Raw genomic sequence first — 18,993 nt, 5'->3', positions numbered from 1 at the left:
CCCACCTGCCCCACCTACCAGTAGCTTGTTCTTGTAAACATATTTTGTGTGTCCTGAAGAGTCTTTGATCTCCTTGCTGAAAACCAAGGAGATCTCAAAGAGGAATAGGTGTCGCTCCCGCCCTTTCCGGATCAGCGACTTGGGGTCCCACACTTGAAAGGCATCTTGTAAAATCAGCTCCCCCTGCACGTCCAGGTTCTCGTCGAACCCTGAAAAAAACCCGTTTCCAGTCTGTGTGATTTCTCCACCACATGTGGGCCCCTTGCTCCAGTCCCCTCTTGGAGGCAGGCTTCCTGACAGGGACCCCTCAGCTCCCACACTTTTCTCTCAGGCTGATTCCTGTGGCTCCTGCACACCTCAGAGGACAGCTCTATGGCACTGGGATCAGACCCCCTTTCTGCCCCAGGTCTCCTCTACCGAACCAATGTCAGGGGAATCTCATGCAGAGCTCCAGAGCAGTCTCCCCCAGCCTTCTGCCAGCCGGGGAGTGCCTGCAAGGGCAAACGCCATCTCTCCTTCTCCCTCCACAGCTCCCGCTGTAGCTGACCTGGAGCCCAGAATGGGGCTGACAACACACACTGCCTTCGTGCCCCCGACTCCACTCCATTTGTTGTCACTTCATTTCCTCATTTCTTATGCTCCATTCCTAGGACTTCCCTTTGATAGCTCCTGTACTATGCGGTGCACAAGCCTTCAGCAATTTATATTCGTATCATTTTAACGGAGGTTCTGAAACTTTATTGTGTATAAGAATCACCTAAACTGATTATGAAAACACATAATCAATTCTTCAATCCCTAAAAGACTGGGATTCAGTAGGAGTGGGGTGGAGCCCATGAATTTGCACTTCTAAACAAGCTCTCAGGTGCTGCTGCTGTTGGTCCATAGAGCCTACCTGAAGTACCTGGATCCAGAATACAGGTCAGGCACAGGCTGGAGGAGAAGGTGCTCAGAGAGGCAGACGTGGGGGAGGGGTGGGGAGCAGGTGTGAACAGAAGAGTAGGAGGTGGAGAAGGTGAGATACTAGGAATAGATGCAGATAGTCAGTGCTCAGTCTGGAGAAGGTAATCATGGCTCCTCTGCATGAAGAAGTGGGCTTCCCGTGTTAAGAGTGGTCAGGATATACTGAAACCAGACCAAGTCTTTGGCAGTGCTGGGGTAAGGGGCAGGGAAGGAAAAGTGGTCTTGAAGAGAGGAATGCCCCACAGGGTTACTATGTACAACAAAGAAGACTTGCCTCCCTTATCTCACCTGTTTGCCAGCCCAGGTTGGGATATGGAATATTAACTCATCTAACAGTTTTGACCATGGCTGCTCTGCCCTCATCTGCTGGGTTTTGTGGTGTTGGGAGTGCTTTATTGTCTCACTATGCCAGGTTTCTGGGTCCCTAGAACATGGTTCCAGTGGACTGAAGGAGCTTTGACAAAGTCCCATCAGTTTTATCTGGCTGGACTTGACTCACCTGCTACGAATGGGTGAGGGTAGTTGCACACAGACATGAATGTACTTGATGCCACTGAATTGTACATTTAAAAATGGTTAAGATGGTAACCTTTATGTTATATGTGTTTTAAAAGAATAAAAAAGAGAGAAGGACAAGGCTAAAGACAGTGTGTGTGTGTGTGTGTGTGTGTGCGTGCGCAGGATTTCTGCTTATGATGATGACAAGTGCGATGCAGATGCTATGCAGATGAACAGGACTGCTATGGGTCAGGGTTTTCACACCTTTACAGTAAGGATGATGATGGCTTGTCCTACTCTGGCTCTCAGGCAGCAGGTTGTCCACATATCTGATGCGACACAGGCCTGGGGCTACCTGGAGGCAGGTGATAGCTGAGCTGGCCCCTGTGGATCTCCTCTCACACTTCCCCAGGACCTATGGAACAACTTGCCATTTCTTCTCTCTTCCAGCCTGGCACTCTGCATGACTTCACACCACTTCCCCCCCATGACGCCAGTTCCACAGCTTTAGGAAAGGAGGAGGCTCCCCGGGAGGCTGAGCGCACAGCTACCTTCCAGCATGCTGACGTGCATGGCGTCGTTGGCTCTCTTTGGGACACTAAGCATCACCTCCAGGCCTTCCTTGAGCTCCCCTTTTCCTTCTTCACAGCAAGTTAAAAGTTCCTGTGAAAAGGTCCAGACACAGTTAGAACAGTTTCCCCCAGCTTCCCCAGCCTCCCACTACCTAACCCCTCAAGGCAATTATATACCAGTTCCTCAAGGAATTATGTGCTGTGTGCTTAGTCACTCAGTTCTGTCCATCTCCTTGCAACCCCATGGACTGTAGCCCACCAGGCTCCTCTGTCCATGGGGATTCTCCAGGCAAGGATGCTGGAGTGGGTTGTCATGCCCTCCTCCAGGGGATCTTCCCAACCCAGGGATTGAACACAGGTCTCCCACATTGCAAGTGGATTCTTTACTGTCTGAGCCACCAGGGAAGCTAGCTTCATTGTCTGTGATGGTCCCCTCTGGGAACCCCTCTGGGGTGGAGAGGTTATCACCAAAGAATTCAACCACCATGCTTTTCCCAGACTGAGTTTCCTCAGCTCAATCTAATCCAACTAACTCAACCCAACTCCCAAGTGGCTGGCACTAGAAGTGAGCAACTAGGGTATTCTCTGTCACCCAACTAACCTGAGGTCAGGGAATACCCCTGGCAAAACATACAAACAGAGGTGCAGTACTATGCGATCATAGAGGACACACAGCACTCACACATCACTGCACGCCAACCTCCAGCACCACGTTTACTGACACACCTCTACCACCTGAATGACTTCTTCCACACTGGGAACAACTAGGGATTATGGAAAGTATAGGTTTATAGCTTTTCAGAGTCCTAAAAGATTTTTAGATTATATGTATTAGATGTCGGCCCAGGGCCAACAGATAGGATCATGGACTAGTCCCTGGATTGTCAAATGAGGACACTGTGCTCAAGAGGGACATGGGTTTTGCCCAGGTTATAGAACTCATTGGAGGCCATGTAGAGGCTTGAATCCAGGTCTCTTGAATCCAAATCCAGTACTCCATCCACCAGGCCAACCTGCCTTCCCCCTGTCCTCCTGGACCATGCTCTCTCTTTAACATCTCCATTGGAGACTAGGTCTTTACCCTTTCCATAAAAGATATATAATATCTGGTTGATGGAGAAAAGATAATTTCCAACTATCCTAGTAACCATAAAGACCATTTGAAATGATTTCACTCAAACCAGAGGAATGCTGGCTTTCACTTTTCCTATCAGGGTTATCATATCTTGCTCACTTTGACTCTGGAAAGGAAGAAGTTAAGCAACAGATCTACAAACCATACTTCCCCCTTCTGGGGAGGGGGAAGACAGGGAATGGGTGGATGGGTGGGGATGCACTTCCAGGAAAGAAAGAAAGTTGACAAGACCAAACCTTATAAACACATCAATGACAGACCTCCTGACAAACTAGGTACCTGCCAGCAGGAGACTCCTTATTTATGGTGTGCTTTTAGTAGGATCTGTCTGGCCTGTCTATGACTTCTTATGGTAGACAAACCTACAATCAATGGCTCCCTGGAAAGTATCAAATAAGTTACACAACTAAGTAAAAAGTGATTACATTTCATGATGAAATGGCTCTCTTCAGGGTAAGTGAGAGGATGCAACACACATTATTTAGAAACTTTGCATGCCAATCAAGATCTCAGCATATCCTGATGTTGTAAGAAAGGTCTTGGAGCTTTTGGTGGTCCTGGACTTCTGTGTTTTATCTCTGTCTTGGATTATCTGTATCTTTGAAATTATTAGTAAAGTAAGATATCTGATTAGTGATCGTCTGATATGAAAATCCAGGCCTTTGTGTTATCTTCCCACATGAAGAAGGGAGCTCTGAGTGTCCGAAGAAGAGATACACCACCTAGAGCAGACGCTTGGGAGGTAGACCAGATCATTTCTCAGCTCTGTCTTTGGTTCCAGTCAGTGTAACAGCATCATTGTTCAGAAAGCTGCATTTACTTCTGCCAACCTTAAGTTCTCTTCCCTTACCTAATTTTAACCCTCCCAACCGGTTCTCATATATCATCAAAGGAATTTCTAGGCAGAAACATAAGAGGGAAATAAGAAATAGGCTACAGTTTGTAACAGAAAACACCAATTACTTTAACCTCCCAAAGCAATTTGGCATGTCCACCAACCAACCAGCAAAACCAATGAGTTCTCCTCAGATCTCTGCTATAGTTTATGAAACGGAGAAAGCTCCACATTTAATTTAGACTGAAAAGGACAGCTGTAGCAGATTTACACAGAGAATATTGAACACTCTGACTTTCACTTTTATGCAACACCTAAAGGGAGGAACTCCAGAGGATACTGATAATTAAATATCCGCTTACTTGGAATAATGGAGAAGGCAATGGCACCCCACTCTTGCCTGGAAAATCCCATAGACGGAGGAGCCTGGTAGGCTGCAGTCCATGGGGTCGCTAAAAGTTGGACACGACTAAGCGACTTCACTTTCACTCTTCACTTTCATGCATTGGAGAAGGAAATGGCAACCCACTCCAGTGTTCTTGCCTGGAGAATCCCAGGGACGGGGGAGCCTGGTGAGCTGCCGTCTATGGGGTCGCACAGAGTCAGACACGACTGAAGTGACTTAGCATTACTTGGAATAAAGCTGACTTAAATGAGAAAATAAATCCCATATTATTTATTTATAGTAAAAGCTCAGTAAACTATTTTTCTTTTACTCAGCAAGCACTCGGCTACAAGCACATTTGAAAGAGGTTAAAATTATCTTACTAAGTCTCTTCTTCCCCAAATAACTTTAAAACATTTCTACAGCAAATTCCCCCTACTTTACTGTCTTCTCTCTCAGTTACCTGCATAGTCTTCTCTTTCTAAAACAGCTAATCACAGAGTTAAAGCCCAGAGCCCACCCTTCCATCTGCCTAAAGCAAAGCACAGGGCAGCCTATCCGTTGTCCACATCTCTCCCTTGCCCAAGGCACAAAATTCATCCTAGGAACTTCAGCCTTAGGGATTAACAAGGAGGGGTGAAAACTTATATTTCTCTTAGAACTGGGGCCTAATTGACTGGAGACTGTGGCAGTGTGGATGGGTGAGTCAGTTTTATTTTATTTAAAAAAAATTCACAACCCCACTAATTCCTGAAAGAGCTTTGGAAATACTTAAGTTTGAAAACCACACACACAAAAATCTTGTATAATAATAATCATTTAGAAAGGTCATACATCATGTGGGCTAGGGAAGGAGAGGATAGTTATATACAGTTGTTATTGCTGCTATTTAGTTGCTAAGTCGTGTCTGACTTTTTTGTGACCCCATGGACTGTAGCCCACCAGGTTCCTCTGTCCATGGGATTTCCCAGGCAAGAATAATGGAGTGGGTTGTCATTTCTTCCTCCAGGGGATCTTCTCGACCTAGGGATCAAACCTGGGTCTCCTACATTGACAGGATTCTTTACCACTGAGCCACCAGGGAAGCCCAACAGTACAGTACTTTTCATTTAAATCTATAACCCTACTCCATCCAACTGCCCATTCATTATGCTTACTCAAATGTTTTGTCAGAATCCAGGATAGAAGATTGTTCCCCACCTGTGGGGTAAGGAGAAACTCCTGTAAGTAACCATAAAACTGACACTATCTGACAGTCAAAGGCAAAGAAGGACCTCAAGTTCTTGTGATTAAAGAGCAGAGACATTACTTTGTCAAACAAGGTCCGTCTAGTCAAAGCTATGGTTTTTCCAGTAGTCATGTATGGATGTGTGAGTTGGCCTATAAAGAAAGCTGAGCACCAAAGAATTGATGTTTTTGAACTTTGGTGTTGGAGAAGACTCTTGAGAGTCCCTTGGACAGCAAGGAGATCCAATCAGTCCATCCTAAAGGAGATCAGTCCTGGGTGTTCATTGGAAGGACTGATGCTGAAGCTCCAATACTTTGGCCACATGATGCAAAGAACTGACTCATTGGAAAAGACCCTGATGCTGGGAAAGACTGAAGGCAGGAGGAGAAGGGGACAACTGAGGATGAGATAGTTAGATGGCATCACCGACTCATGGGCATGAGTTTGAGTAAACTCCAGGGGTTGGTGACGGACAGGGAAGCCTGGCATGATGCAGTCCATGGGGTCACAAAGAGTTGGACACGATGGAGTGACTGAACTGACTGACTGGCACACCAATTTTTCAGGAAAGAATATCCATGCCCTACGCTGAGATCTTGGGAGAATTTTTGTGAGTCTTTATATAAGAAACTTCAAAAACAGAATGGCATCTTCAAAGTTCTACCCGAACAGCTGTGATGGTCTGCACATAGTTATTTCTGACACTAGTCCTCAGTAAAGGCCAAAGGCATGGATGCCCTGTGGTGATTCTCTAAGTCATTTTCTGCAGGGTTGGCAGGCTGGAGTGCCTGGAAGTGAAGTCCTGAAGTTGAGGAAGGTGAAGGTTTGAAGGACAGGGCTGAAAAATAAGGATGACATAAGACCCAGTCCTAACCCAGAAGAGAGAAGAGAGGTTGGGGTGGGGCTCACTGCTGCCCCCACTCTTCTCATCACAGAACTACAAGTGCTAAGTCAGTAGGACCCCACAGACAGGAAAGGCGGGCGCACTTCAACATGACTAGAATCTAGATTTGAAACAAGACTGGTTTTCAGGTTTACTGAAGCAGCTAGGAAATGTGAGGTTCAGCAAGCATCTCATAGAACTGAATTTCATCAGAGTTTCTCTAGAACTATACTACTTACGACATGCTTCTCACAATCCTTTTTTTGCATTTGAGAAGTGACCAGAAATATAGTCAAACTTAGGGAAAACTCCACCCTTACACATTAAGAGTTAATGTAGATACAGTTATATAACTGCCTAAGATATAGACTTCCCAGGCTTTCTTTGAGAAGTGTCATATTTTCAGACTGTTAGTGTATTCTTCTCTGAGAAGAATCAGCCCAAATCACATAGTATTTTATATAATTTGATGATTTGACTCTTAAAGAAAAGGATTGGGAGAAAAAACATATCTCCTGGTTGGCTCTAGAAGAACCCGTAACACATAGGAGCCTACAGATACAGAGTTGTCATTGTGTCTTTGTATGTACTTTCAAACTATTTCCTCTTTAAAATGTCCTAGTCTAGACAAACAGAGATAAAGGCAATGATAGGTGCTGCCCTGGGCCTCCACTGCCCATGCTGGCACTGACCCTAAGACCTTGATCCTGGATCCTACCAAGCAAGGGCCCCCAGGAGGAATCTGCCCAGAAGGGAAGGACGGGAGAGTCTCTGTGTACCCACCACTGTCTGGGGTGGCAGTCACTAGGAGATGTGCCGTGGTGGATATGAAAACAATCACAATCCATCCCTGCTTCCATTTCTCCTCTTTCCCCCAAAATAAGCATGTGAGATTTCATAGAATAGAACATGCAGTCTGGAGCCAGCAATGGCAGCATGGGCTCATTGCTGAAGTTCTGCTCTAGGCAGATGAAAGGTCTTCAGGTAGAAGCTTTCCCATGCCTGGGCAAAGCTAGGATTCCTTGGACCTGGTTGGCAGTGTGGTCAGGGTGACATAGAGGGGGGAGGTACCTTCAGGAGCAGCTGGTACTTGGTAATCCTCTGGACAGGCTTAATTAGGTAGGAAGAAATGGAGTTGGCCAGACCATGCCGCTGCTGTATCTCCTACAGGGATGAAAATGGACACTGTTAGACACGGTGGGACATGTGCACATATGTGTTCTGGGAGGAGGTGGGCAGGGTTAAGGAGAGAGGAGAAAAGAAAAAGGTACAAAATGATTAGAAACTATTCTTGGAAGGGGAAAAAAGGGAAAATGTATAAACCAAAACACATAGGAAATCATCACTGTGTCTTTAGATGATAATGAGTGCCTGAGCAGTAGAGAGGCTCACACCTAGATTCTGGAACAAGTGAAAATACAGTTAGATAAGCGAGATGTACATGGGTCATTGATGGCGTAGAGCTAAAAGGATGAATTAGGGTTTGATGGTGAGTTTTTCAAGGGTCAAGTTTCGCAGATCTTATATAGAAGAAAAACATGGTGAAAACAATGTTTCAGAAAGACTCATATAAGCCTAATAGCAACACAGAGAGTAGAGATTGGGAAAGAGACACAGACACCAGTCCAGAGATTATTGCAGAAGTCTAAGTGTGTAAAAACAGAATTACCATCAATCCAACAATTCCATTCCTGGGTATATACCCAAGAGAAATCAAAACATATGTCCACAAAAAACTGCTGCAAAATATTCATAGTAGTATTATTTTATTAAGAGTAGTGAAAAGGTGGGCATAACCCAAATGTCCATCAACTGATGAGTGAAAAAACAAAATGTATTACAGTCATACAACAGAGTATTTTTTTGGCCATAAAACAGAATGAAATACTGAGACATGCTACAACATAGATGAACCTTGAAAGCCTTATGCTAAGTGAAAGAAGTCAGTCACAAAAGAACACCTATCATTCCATTTTTAAATGAAATGTCCAGAAGAGGAAATCTATAGAGATGGAAAATAGACTGTCAGTTGCTCAGAGCTGGGGGTGTAGGGAGGATAAGGTGGAGTGTGTGGGGATGCCTTATGAGGTGATGAACACGCTCTAAAATTGACTGTGAGGATGGCTGCACATGTCTGCGAAGGTACTAAAACAAACCGTACCCTCTACATACGTCTATGTCTGCAGGTGTGTAATGTGGGGGCTTGCCATAAATGAAGGTTAGTGAGCACAAAGCATCGGGAGAATTACAAGAAACATTTTAAACCTAGATAAAGTAGGACTTGTTACGGGCCATGAAGGAAGGTGAAGCAAAGGGAACAATAATAGTCATAAATCATTCCATTTTCCTCCAGCTATCCCAGAAGGTGGCAATTTTCTCACTCATTTGCCTCTTCCCTAAACTTGTGTGTTTATATCAGGACTTGTTCAAGGAAAATGGGCAAAACAGCTGGCAGCCTGACCCTATTTGGGCAAATTAACATTTTGAGCTTATCTGGGGCTTTGGCAGGAGAGCTCAGGCAATAAGGCACTTTGACTGGCTTCCCTCTCTAACAAGATGCTGAGTTCCTGGTAGGCTTCATGTGGAGAGTAAGGAAGGGGTGGTGTCCAGTGGCTGGGTCAGCCAACCAAGCTTAGTAATCAACAGGGTACCAGTCATCACCGCCTCACAGCTCCTACGTCTGGTGTAGAAAATGCTGGATCATGTCAATGTGTGGGCCTTTCTGGTGCTTGAATTTTCTGTGCTTTCTTTACAGTAATGGATAACAGAGCTGTCTTTATTGGGGTTTTAATCTCTGATGGAAGGAGGGCCTAAAGTAGATGGTCTCTAAGTATAGCATTTAGGGAAACTCTTCTGATGGGAGGGAAAAAGCTACAAAGATGATGCTTTCTGGAACGTTTAGGGAACCATCAGGAGAATTTGCTGCCCTCTCTCCCCACCTCTAGGCCAAGCTCCAGGAACTCCTACTGGACTGGTTTTCTGTCTTGCATTGGCCTCCCCAACTAATGTACAGGCTTATTAGGCATGATATTAGACACGGGGGGTAGGGTGTAAAATTTGGGGTATGTCCAACTTATAAATCAAAGCCTAGAAATTGGCTAGAAACAGGAATATGAGGAATGTAGGATGAGAGGAAAATGCAGGTTAGCACCAGACACTGTAACATGTAAAAAATGAACCAGGCAAACCATGAGTCAACCTTCTCAGGAGCTCACAAAAGGCATAGTATGGCATTTGTAACCTTCAAAAGGCAGATGGTTACAAATGCCATAAAGAGACAAAGTATACTGCACATAAAGAGAAAGGCAAGGATTCACGTAGGAAGCAACACATGACTGTGACCGTTTAAGGATAGGAAGACTTCTAAGGGTGTCTATGTGTGCCTGTGTGCAGTGTGTGCAAAGGGCTCACGGTCTATCTTAGGCAGTGAGAATAGTGTGTGCAAAGATAAGGAGGCAGATGAGTCTGCAGCCTACTCAGAGCACAGGATATGTATGTTCAGAAAAATGTGAAGTGGAAGACAGGACACAGTACATTTAAAACTTCAAAAAGACTCTTCTAGATACTATTGATAAAAAACCAGAAATATATTAAGAGAAACACATTATTAAGGAGAGAGAATAGGAGTAAAGGGCATCTAAAATGATACCCAATAACTTCTGATACCAAGTCAGAGAAGTGCTTTTCTTGAGTTTTAAGTTTAAACAAAACCTCACAAATTTCACTTTGGGACCATTTCCATAGTAATACTCCATCTTTAAAAATCATGTCTGTTTTTTCTTGTCTGGCTTTCACCCATTCAAGTATTATTCCTTCACTGAGCAACAAGACACTTGTAGAATCATTTCTGTTACAGCAAGTAAGGCTAGAAAGATGCTCAGAGAAGGATTATTTTGTAAACTTGAGTATGGGGAACCATGTTTGAATGTCTGTGACCCCATGGGACCTGGCACATTATCTTGCTTACAGTAGACATTCAAATATTTAGAGAAGGAATGAGTAGGCAGAAAGTTAGACTGATAGACATTTAAAATTTTCTGAATTTCAAGTGTTTGTTACTTCTGCTATGACTCTCAGAATGGCCATCATTGTTATCACCTATCTCTCATTGAACTTCACTTTTTTATTCTCATTTCTTTCTCCGCGCCCCCCCCCCCCTTGTTCTTTCCATGCATCCTACAGTGATCCATTTGATTCTGTTCATGTTATAGCCAGTAAGTCACTCTCTGGGGACCAGTATCATATACACATCATTTGCCAACAGGACTGTGCTCACCCAAAACCAGAGGCCCTGACAAGGCACATCAGCTCTGAATCTCCTCTTGGCTTCCACTACAGAACAAGTGCTCGACCCTGGCTGCACGTTACTCTCACCTGGAAGTGTTTAAAAATCTCAATGCCCAGGCCAAATCCAGGCTGATCATAACACAATCAGGGCTGGGACTGGAACTAGTATTTTTCGTAGCTCTAAGGTGATTCCAAGGTGCCGTCAAGGTTGAAACAATTGTATTAGAGTAGTTAGTGATTCTCAAACTTGAGTGGGCATCAGAGTCACCTGAAGGGCTCCTTAAAACTCAAGATTGTTTCATTCCAGCCCTGGGGATTCTGATTCAATAGATCTGGAGCAGTGTCCAAAAATAGGCATTTCTAATAAGTTCTCAGGTGATAACGATGTAGCTGAGCTGAGACCACACTTTGAGAAGTCCTGCATTTGAGGAGCTATAGAGGTGGCTCAGATGGTAAAGAATCTGCCTGCAATGTGGGAGACCTGGGTTCAATCCCCAGGATGGGAAGATCCCCTGGAGGAGGGCATGGCAACCCACTCCAGTATTCTTATCTGGAGAATCCCATGGAGAGAGACAGGAGGGCTACTGTCCATGGGGTCACAAAGAGTTGGACATGACTGAGCGACTAAGCATGCGCGCGCGCGCGAGCACACACACACACACACACACACACGCTGTAGAAATGGAACATCTTAATTGGCACCTGCATCCTAGTACACCTCTTCTACACATGAGATTTATGGCTAGCTAGATTTGGTGTTGTGTGCTTAGCTGCTCACTTATGTCCGACTCTTTGCAACTCCATGATGTTGAGATATGCAGGCAAATGTGCCTTATCAGAAACCACAGCACTTGAGATGGGATGAAATAAAACACAACATTGTTGTTTTGTTATTTATGAGTCATGTCCAACTCTTTTGAAACCCCATGAACTGTAGCCCGCCAGGTTCCTCTGTCCATGGGATTTCCCAGGCAAGAATACTGGAGTGAGTTAATACTGGAGTGAGTTACCATTTTCTTCTCTAGGGGATCTTCCTGACTCAGGGAATCAAACCTGTGTCTTCTGCTTGGCACATGGGTTCTTTACTATTGAGCCACCAGGGAAACCCAAAACAAAAGATAAACAGTGGTTTTGGCTTTTTCCATGTTTTATCCATGAGAGAGAGGATTGCGGGGGGGCCAATAAAGAAAAATGAGGAACAAAGGATAGTTAGAAACCCATAATCTCAAAGTAGAGAAGCATTCCACCTGTTCGTCAGTGGCTCAAGAATGGAAGTTCACAGCTTACATCAAAGAAGGTGCCTGCATGCTCCAGGATCAGCTGGTTGGAATCAGGCTTGTTTTTACAGTAGGTGACGTACATCTGAAATTTGTCTGCCTAAAAAAACAAAGATAATAAAAGATCAGCATCCATTAGTTGCTCCCTTCTGTTTACCGTGCCATCAAGTGCTGTGCAGTTAAGCCCTTAGATATTGCCTGGTACAGACAACCCTGTGGCAAATGCCCTGGGCTCATTAGGCCTGTGCTACCCTAATAAACTTGGGGTACTTTTTTCTTATCAGCAGGGGAAGAGAGCTCACTGAAAGAGAGTTCATTTAAAAACTAGTCTGTACTAGATAGAATTAGAAAAATCAATTTACAAATCATAATATGTCCTGAAGCTGGACAGAATTTATTGAGAGAGTATCCCCCTTCTAGCATTACCTATAATTTGCTTCCCATCTTGAAAAATGATAGCATTTGCTTTAAAAACGAAAAGTCAAAGAATGAAAATGAAGTGTAATCTCAGCAGGAGATCTGCTTGTACTCTAAATGTCCCCATGGGGGCAGTTTCTAGGGCATGTCAAGCAACTGTGCCACCATCCCACATGTGCCAGAAGCAATGATGGGGGAAAACGAAAGCAGGGTGACCCTTGGGGGGTCCTAAGTGAATCCTAAACAGTGAATCCCAAACAGATTGCTTCTTCAAGTCAAGAATCCTATGGCTCGGTAAAAATTCATTTCTTATGTCTTTGACATCTCCTGGGTTAGTGCTTCACAGCCTTTCCACTGGGAAAGTTATGTGTACTTTGGCCACCAAGCACTTTTCCCAACTGTGAAGTACTCCCCATCCCAATGCCTGCATAACATTGGGGATGTCCTCTTCTAAAAAAGAAGCCTAACTAAGTGCTAATTATAGCAGGTTTCACTTATGCCAGCACTTCCTTTCCCAAGTACTCTATACATACTAACTCATTTGATCCTTATGAGAATCCTATGTGATGAGTTCTTTTATTATCAACCCACTTAACAGGTACGAAAATAGTGGCATGAGGTTGGTTGCTGTTGTTTAGTCGCTAAGTCGTTTGACTTCTGTGACCCCATGGACTCTAGCCTGCCAGGCTCCTCTATCCATGGGATTTTCCAGGCAAGAATATTGGAGTGGGTTGCCATTTTTTTTCTCAAGGGCATCTTCCTGACCCAGGGACCAAACCTGTGTCTCCTGCATTGGCAGGCAGATTCTTTACCACTGAGCCACATGAGAAGTCCACAATGTAGGTCACTTTAAATTCAGAAAGCAGTGGAGCCCAGGCAAGTTGACTTGAGGCTTCTTGGTCATAACTCTTGCCGTTCAATACATGGCAACTCTTTCTACCCTTTACTCCTGCATTATAGTCAGACATTAAGGTGATAAGACTTAAGAAATCACTTTGAGATAATTCTTGGCAAAATGAGCATATTGTATACTAAAGGTTTTCTGAAACCACTTTTATGTACTATTTAGGAGGCATTCATCATCCCTAAGAGATGCTAATAAATCATACTTATGGTTGATTGAAAGGCAAATCCACAAAATGTATGAAACAAGACACCAAAAAAAAAATTCTTTCACTTAATGGTCAGTTTCATTTTTTCTCTACATTGGCTGTGCAAGGGATCATATACTATTATTAGCAATAATGTGAACTGTGCATGGGCTCATGTATTTAGAGGTGGAAAATGTATTAGCACAAAATAAAATGGTAGTCTGAGACTTCCTTAAGAGACCAGGCCAGGAAGTAAATGTTACAGTTTCAGAAAAAGGAGGCAACTCAAGTCTAGAGTTGCAGGATAAACTGTGATATTAATTATATGTCAATGGACTATTCAACATCCCAGCTCCTCTGAGATCTTTCCATTTATAAAATATAAAACATAACCACAGCCCTGCCTATTCCATAGGGCTGTTAAGAGCGCAAACTCTCTGAATTGTGAAGACATTGGAAAAGTAATTAGCCTGTTTTGAGTAGTAGTTCTAATTAGTTAATTGTTGAGTATTTAGAACTCCTGGCCCTGGGGAAAGATTTCCGTGTTTAGTTGCACTTATTGTACTAGGTGGGCTTCCCTGGAGGTGTTGGTACACATATCACGAGCCTGAACTCAGGATAATAGGGCGTGGAGATACTAACAGAGACTAGTGTTTCCATGTATATAATTAAAACCTGGTACATTCAGCCCATTTACTTGGCCCATGACAACAGCTCCAAGAAAGAGAATGACTACGTATACATCCTGTAGGTCAGAATTGGGATGGATAACCAAGGAGTCTGCTCTCTTACTAAGGAAGAAAATGTGAACAATGGCTTGGTGGACTTCTAAAGTTCTAATTCCCTCATCCTGTTAAAAATAACTCGTGGATGGAGCTGGAACAGTTCTTCTACCAGGGGTGGTGGTCTTATTTCAATCTCCTGACATTTCAGTTTTTGAAAGTTTTTTAAGGTAGATATCAGACACAACATCTAAGGACCTTTCCCAAGGAGGGCTCTGGTGCTCAGTGATAGACTGCTTTCTTTCAGATCTACTCATGGATCTTCTCTACAGCCCCTGGTCCTGTGTTAGAATGTCAGTGACACCAATCATCAGTCAGGCACTGAACAGTGATGCCATCTGGTATCACCTGTACCCCTGGAAAACATGGGATCGTAGGAGGAGAAGTTCAGTAGGTTACCCAAGTAACAAAGCAGTGTCCCACATCCTCAGGCAGCTGCTCATACTTCTCCAGTTCTTTGAGGAAGATGCTGCAAGGAGGGAGAAAGGCTGAAATCAGACATTCTGTACTGTTGGACCCCTCCCCACCAGAGGCTCATACTGAGGCCAACCCAATCTCATCAGCTCCATTATTTACATATGCCTTCTCCACTTTCTAAGTGATGTGCGGTAAGGAGCAATTTAAAATATGTTGGAACTAATTTCATTACATTTTAAATTAATTGATTAATTAGTGCTACTTAATTGTTTCCCTTAAAGGTTTACACTTCTCAGGCTGAAAATGATGGAATATGATACTTGTGTTGGGCATTTCAATGGTAACTATGACTCTATTTTTTAATACAAGTAGTCTGAGCATGTTGCAACACTTGAAAATATATAGATATAGGTATCAAAAGACCAAAATAATACTATCTATGATCCCAGAGGTAAGGTGGAAAAATTCTGAATCCTATACTGACTTCTTTCCAATTTTTCACTTTCTTCCATCAGTACCCAGTTTGTGCTAAAAACTGAGTTAATGCTTCTTGTTGCTGACACTGTTAGGAAAGAAAATTTAATGGGGAAAATGTCATAATACATTTCAAAGCTGAATTGAATTACTACCGAATTTTCTGCCATTGTGAATATCTACGGTATGGCTCCTTTTTATGTTAATAATTAATAAAGAGCTGACCACACCAACTTCAAATTCATACATTAAACAGTTGGTTTGAGCTCAGAGAATACAAGCTCAAATAAGCCAGAATCATTGGAATGGCATTTTCTTTTTAAAAATCAGACAAAGTGTTACAAGTAATTATGAGGTTGTAGGGAAACATTCTGACAATGATGGACGATGGTATAATCTTTACAGGTCAATTCGACAATACCTATCAAAGTAAAAAAGTACTTATCTTTGCCTCCGCAATTTTAATTTTGGAAAATGTGCTATAGTTGTAGTCACACATATGCAAAATGAAGTATACATATGCATATTCACCATGGCACTCTTCATAATAGCAAAAGGCAGTGTATAGACGACAAAGTAAACCATAGTACATCCATAGAACCATATACTATATGGCTATAGGAAATGGCAAAACTTTGTAGGTTTTTACATGGAAGAGCTCCAGGGCAAGCTGTTAAGTAAAAAAGGCAAGATGTAGAAGAATGTACCTAATATTCTGCCTTTTGTCTAAGTAGGGGATATATATACTGTTATTTCTGACCCAAGAAACTAATGGTTAAAGTGTATAATTTTAGTTTTGCAAGATTAATTCTGGAGATCTACTATATAGCATAATATCAATAGCTAAGATTATTGCATCACATACTTAAAATTTGCAAAGAAGATGGATCTTTTGTTAAGTGTTGTTATACAACAATAGAAAAGAAAACTTTGGGAGGTGATAAATATGTCTATGGCCTTGATGGTGGTGATAGTTTCATGGGTATATAATTATCCCCAAATGCACCAGTGTTTTTGTGATATTAAATATGTACAAATTCTTACACCAATCGTACTTCAATAAAGTGGTTAAAAAGAAAGTCTTCCCAAAACAAAAAGTCAACCTACTGAACGGGAGAAAACACTTGCAAATGATGTAACCAATACAAGGTTACTATCTAACATATATAAATAGCTCATACAACTGCAAATGAAGCAACTGACAAAGGATTAATTCCAAAATATATAAGCAGCTCATATAGTTCAATATCAGAAAAACTAACAATGCGATCAAACAATGGGCAGAAGATCTAAACAGACATTTCTCCAAAGACATACGGATGGCCAATAAACACATGAAAAGATACTCAACATCACTCATTATTAGAGAAATGCAAATCAAAGGTACACTGAGGTATCACCTCACACCAATCAGAATGACCAAAATACTACAAACAATAAATGCTGGAGAGGATGTGAAGAAAAGGGAACCCTACTGCACTGTTGCTGGGAATGTAAATTGCTACAGCCACTATGGAGAACATTACAGAGATTACTTAACAAACTAGGAATAAAACTACCATATCACCCAGCAATCTAACTACTGGGCATAAACCTTGAGAAAACCACAATTCTAAAAGATACATGCACCCCAATGTTCATTGCAGTACTATTTACAATAGCCAGGACATGGAAGCAACCTAGATGTCCATCAACAGATGAATGGATAAAGAAGCTGTGGTGCATAGATACAATGGAATATTACTCAGCCATAAAAAGGAACACATTTGAGTCAGTTGTAGTGACGTGGATAAACCTAGAGCCTGTCATACCGAGTGAAGAAGTCAGAAAGAGAAAGAAATATCGTGTATTAATGCATATAAATGGGATCCAGAAAATAGTACTGACGAACCTATTTACAGAGAAGAAATGGAGACGCAGACACTGAGAATGGTCTGGTGGACACAGTGGGGGAAGGAGAGGGTGGGACAAGCTGAGACAGCAGCACTGACACATATGCACCACTGTGTCTACAACAGACAGCTAGCAGGAATCTGCCGTGTAGCACAGGGAGCCCAGCTGCGTGCTCTGTGACGACCGAGAGGGCTGGGATGAGGAGGGGACGGAGGCTTAAGAGGGAGCAGATATATAATATGACTGATTTGCACTGATGTATGGCAGAGACCACCACAATATTGTAAAGCATTATCCTCCAATAAAAACAACAACAACAACAAAAAACAACGCGATTTAAAAATGGGCAGAAGACCTGAATGGACTTTTTCTCCCAGGAAGACATACAGATTGCTAACAGGCACATGATAAGATGTTTCAACATCATTAATCATCATTAATCATCAGATATGCAAATTAAAACCACAATGAAGCATCATCTCACACTAGTCAGAATGGCTATCACCAAAAGGAACACAAATAACAAATGTTGGCAAGGATGTGGAGAAAAGGAGCCATCCTACACACACACACACACACACACACATACACACCTGTTATCTGTGTTCTGTTTTCAATGACATAGAATGATTTGGTTTTGGTTTAAAGAAATATATATGTGCAATTAAAAAATGTTTGGCAAGCCATATTTGTAAGGCCAAAATGCCAATGATTTATAGAATCATCCTGCTGAGTCACTTCAGTCGTGTCCAACTCTGTGCGACCCCATAGATGGCAGCCCACCAGGCTCCCCCGTCCCTGGGATTCTTCAGGGAAGAACACTGGAGTGGGTTGCCATTTCCTTCTCCAATGCATGAGTGAAAAGTGAAAGTGAAGTCGCTCAGCCGTGTCCGACTCTTAGCGACCCCATGGACAGCAGCCTACCAGGCTCCTCTGTCCATGGGATTTTCCAGGCAAGAGTACTGGAGTGGGGTGCCATTGCCTTCTCTGTTTATAGAATCATAGATGGTATTTTTGTCCATCTGCCATTGAAATTTTCTACTACAAATAAGTATTACTTCAGTAGTAAGTCAGTTGAAAATGTTTGAAGACTCCTAGCAGTACCCATTTAATGATAATCATCTTTCCCCTGAATTCTGGAGTATCCTGATTTGAATCACTGAACAGCAGTGATTACAATGCAATTTGGGCTTACAAAATGCAAATATGCAGTGCTCAAAAATCAATAAAGTATCATATTTACTGCTACTTTTAGAAGAACTGCAGGTGACCCACATGTATTTAATATGAATTCTAAATTAGAAATAGAAAAATATTATATAATGCTGCAAGTGAGGATCACATTTTTTTACAAGGACAAGAAGAAAACATGTTTTTTGTTGTTGTTGCAAAGAGAAGCAATCTGGATCATCACCACATACATAACATAACATATTAAAACATTCATCTATTTTTAATATACTATAATTTTTATTTCTGGAACTAAATTCTAAAGGACATGTATTGTGTGGGTGTTTTCCATGAGAACACTAAACAACATAAGGTACAAAATCTTCACAGGTATTTTTTCAGGTGTTGAGATAGTCTTTATGGCTGTTTCTCATATTGGCCTTCAGGATAATCTCAGTGAAGACAATGGATAGAGATTCAGCTCTGAGATGTGATGGGCTGAACAGGACCTGGGAGTTAGGGCTGGAATGGCTTGGTGAGTCAGGGAAGAGCTACTCTAGGACAAGGACTGGTGAAAGGAAATGAACCGCTTTAAAGAGAAGAGGAGTAAGCACAGAAGAGCACTCGGAACAAAAGAGAAGGAGGAGAACCTGGAGCCCCAGGCGCCTAGGATAAATGCTCCTGGG

The 18,993-nt window shown here is 42.6% G+C and overlaps 1 protein-coding gene across 15 annotated transcripts in view; it reads right to left on the bottom strand.

The window, feature by feature from the left end:
• Positions 1-18,993, bottom strand: part of KALRN (kalirin RhoGEF kinase) — a 692,774-nt gene that overhangs the window by 214,910 nt on the left and 458,871 nt on the right. For all 15 annotated transcript variants that reach the window (XM_070370301.1, XM_070370325.1, XM_070370311.1 and 12 more), the window contains 5 exons: positions 14,753-14,822; positions 12,074-12,163; positions 7,571-7,663; positions 2,013-2,124; positions 19-209 (listed from right to left, as the gene is read on the bottom strand). In XM_070370301.1, coding sequence (XP_070226402.1) covers positions 19-209; positions 2,013-2,124; positions 7,571-7,663; positions 12,074-12,163; positions 14,753-14,822 — 556 coding nt within the window. The remainder of the gene's footprint in view (positions 1-18; positions 210-2,012; positions 2,125-7,570; positions 7,664-12,073; positions 12,164-14,752; positions 14,823-18,993) is intronic.

This window comes from Bos mutus, chromosome 1 (genome assembly GCF_027580195.1).
Source record: "Bos mutus isolate GX-2022 chromosome 1, NWIPB_WYAK_1.1, whole genome shotgun sequence".
NCBI classification, from domain to species: Eukaryota; Metazoa; Chordata; class Mammalia; order Artiodactyla; family Bovidae; genus Bos; species Bos mutus.
Note: the sequence above shows the minus strand (reverse complement) of the source record. Positions and strands in the feature narration are given on the sequence as shown.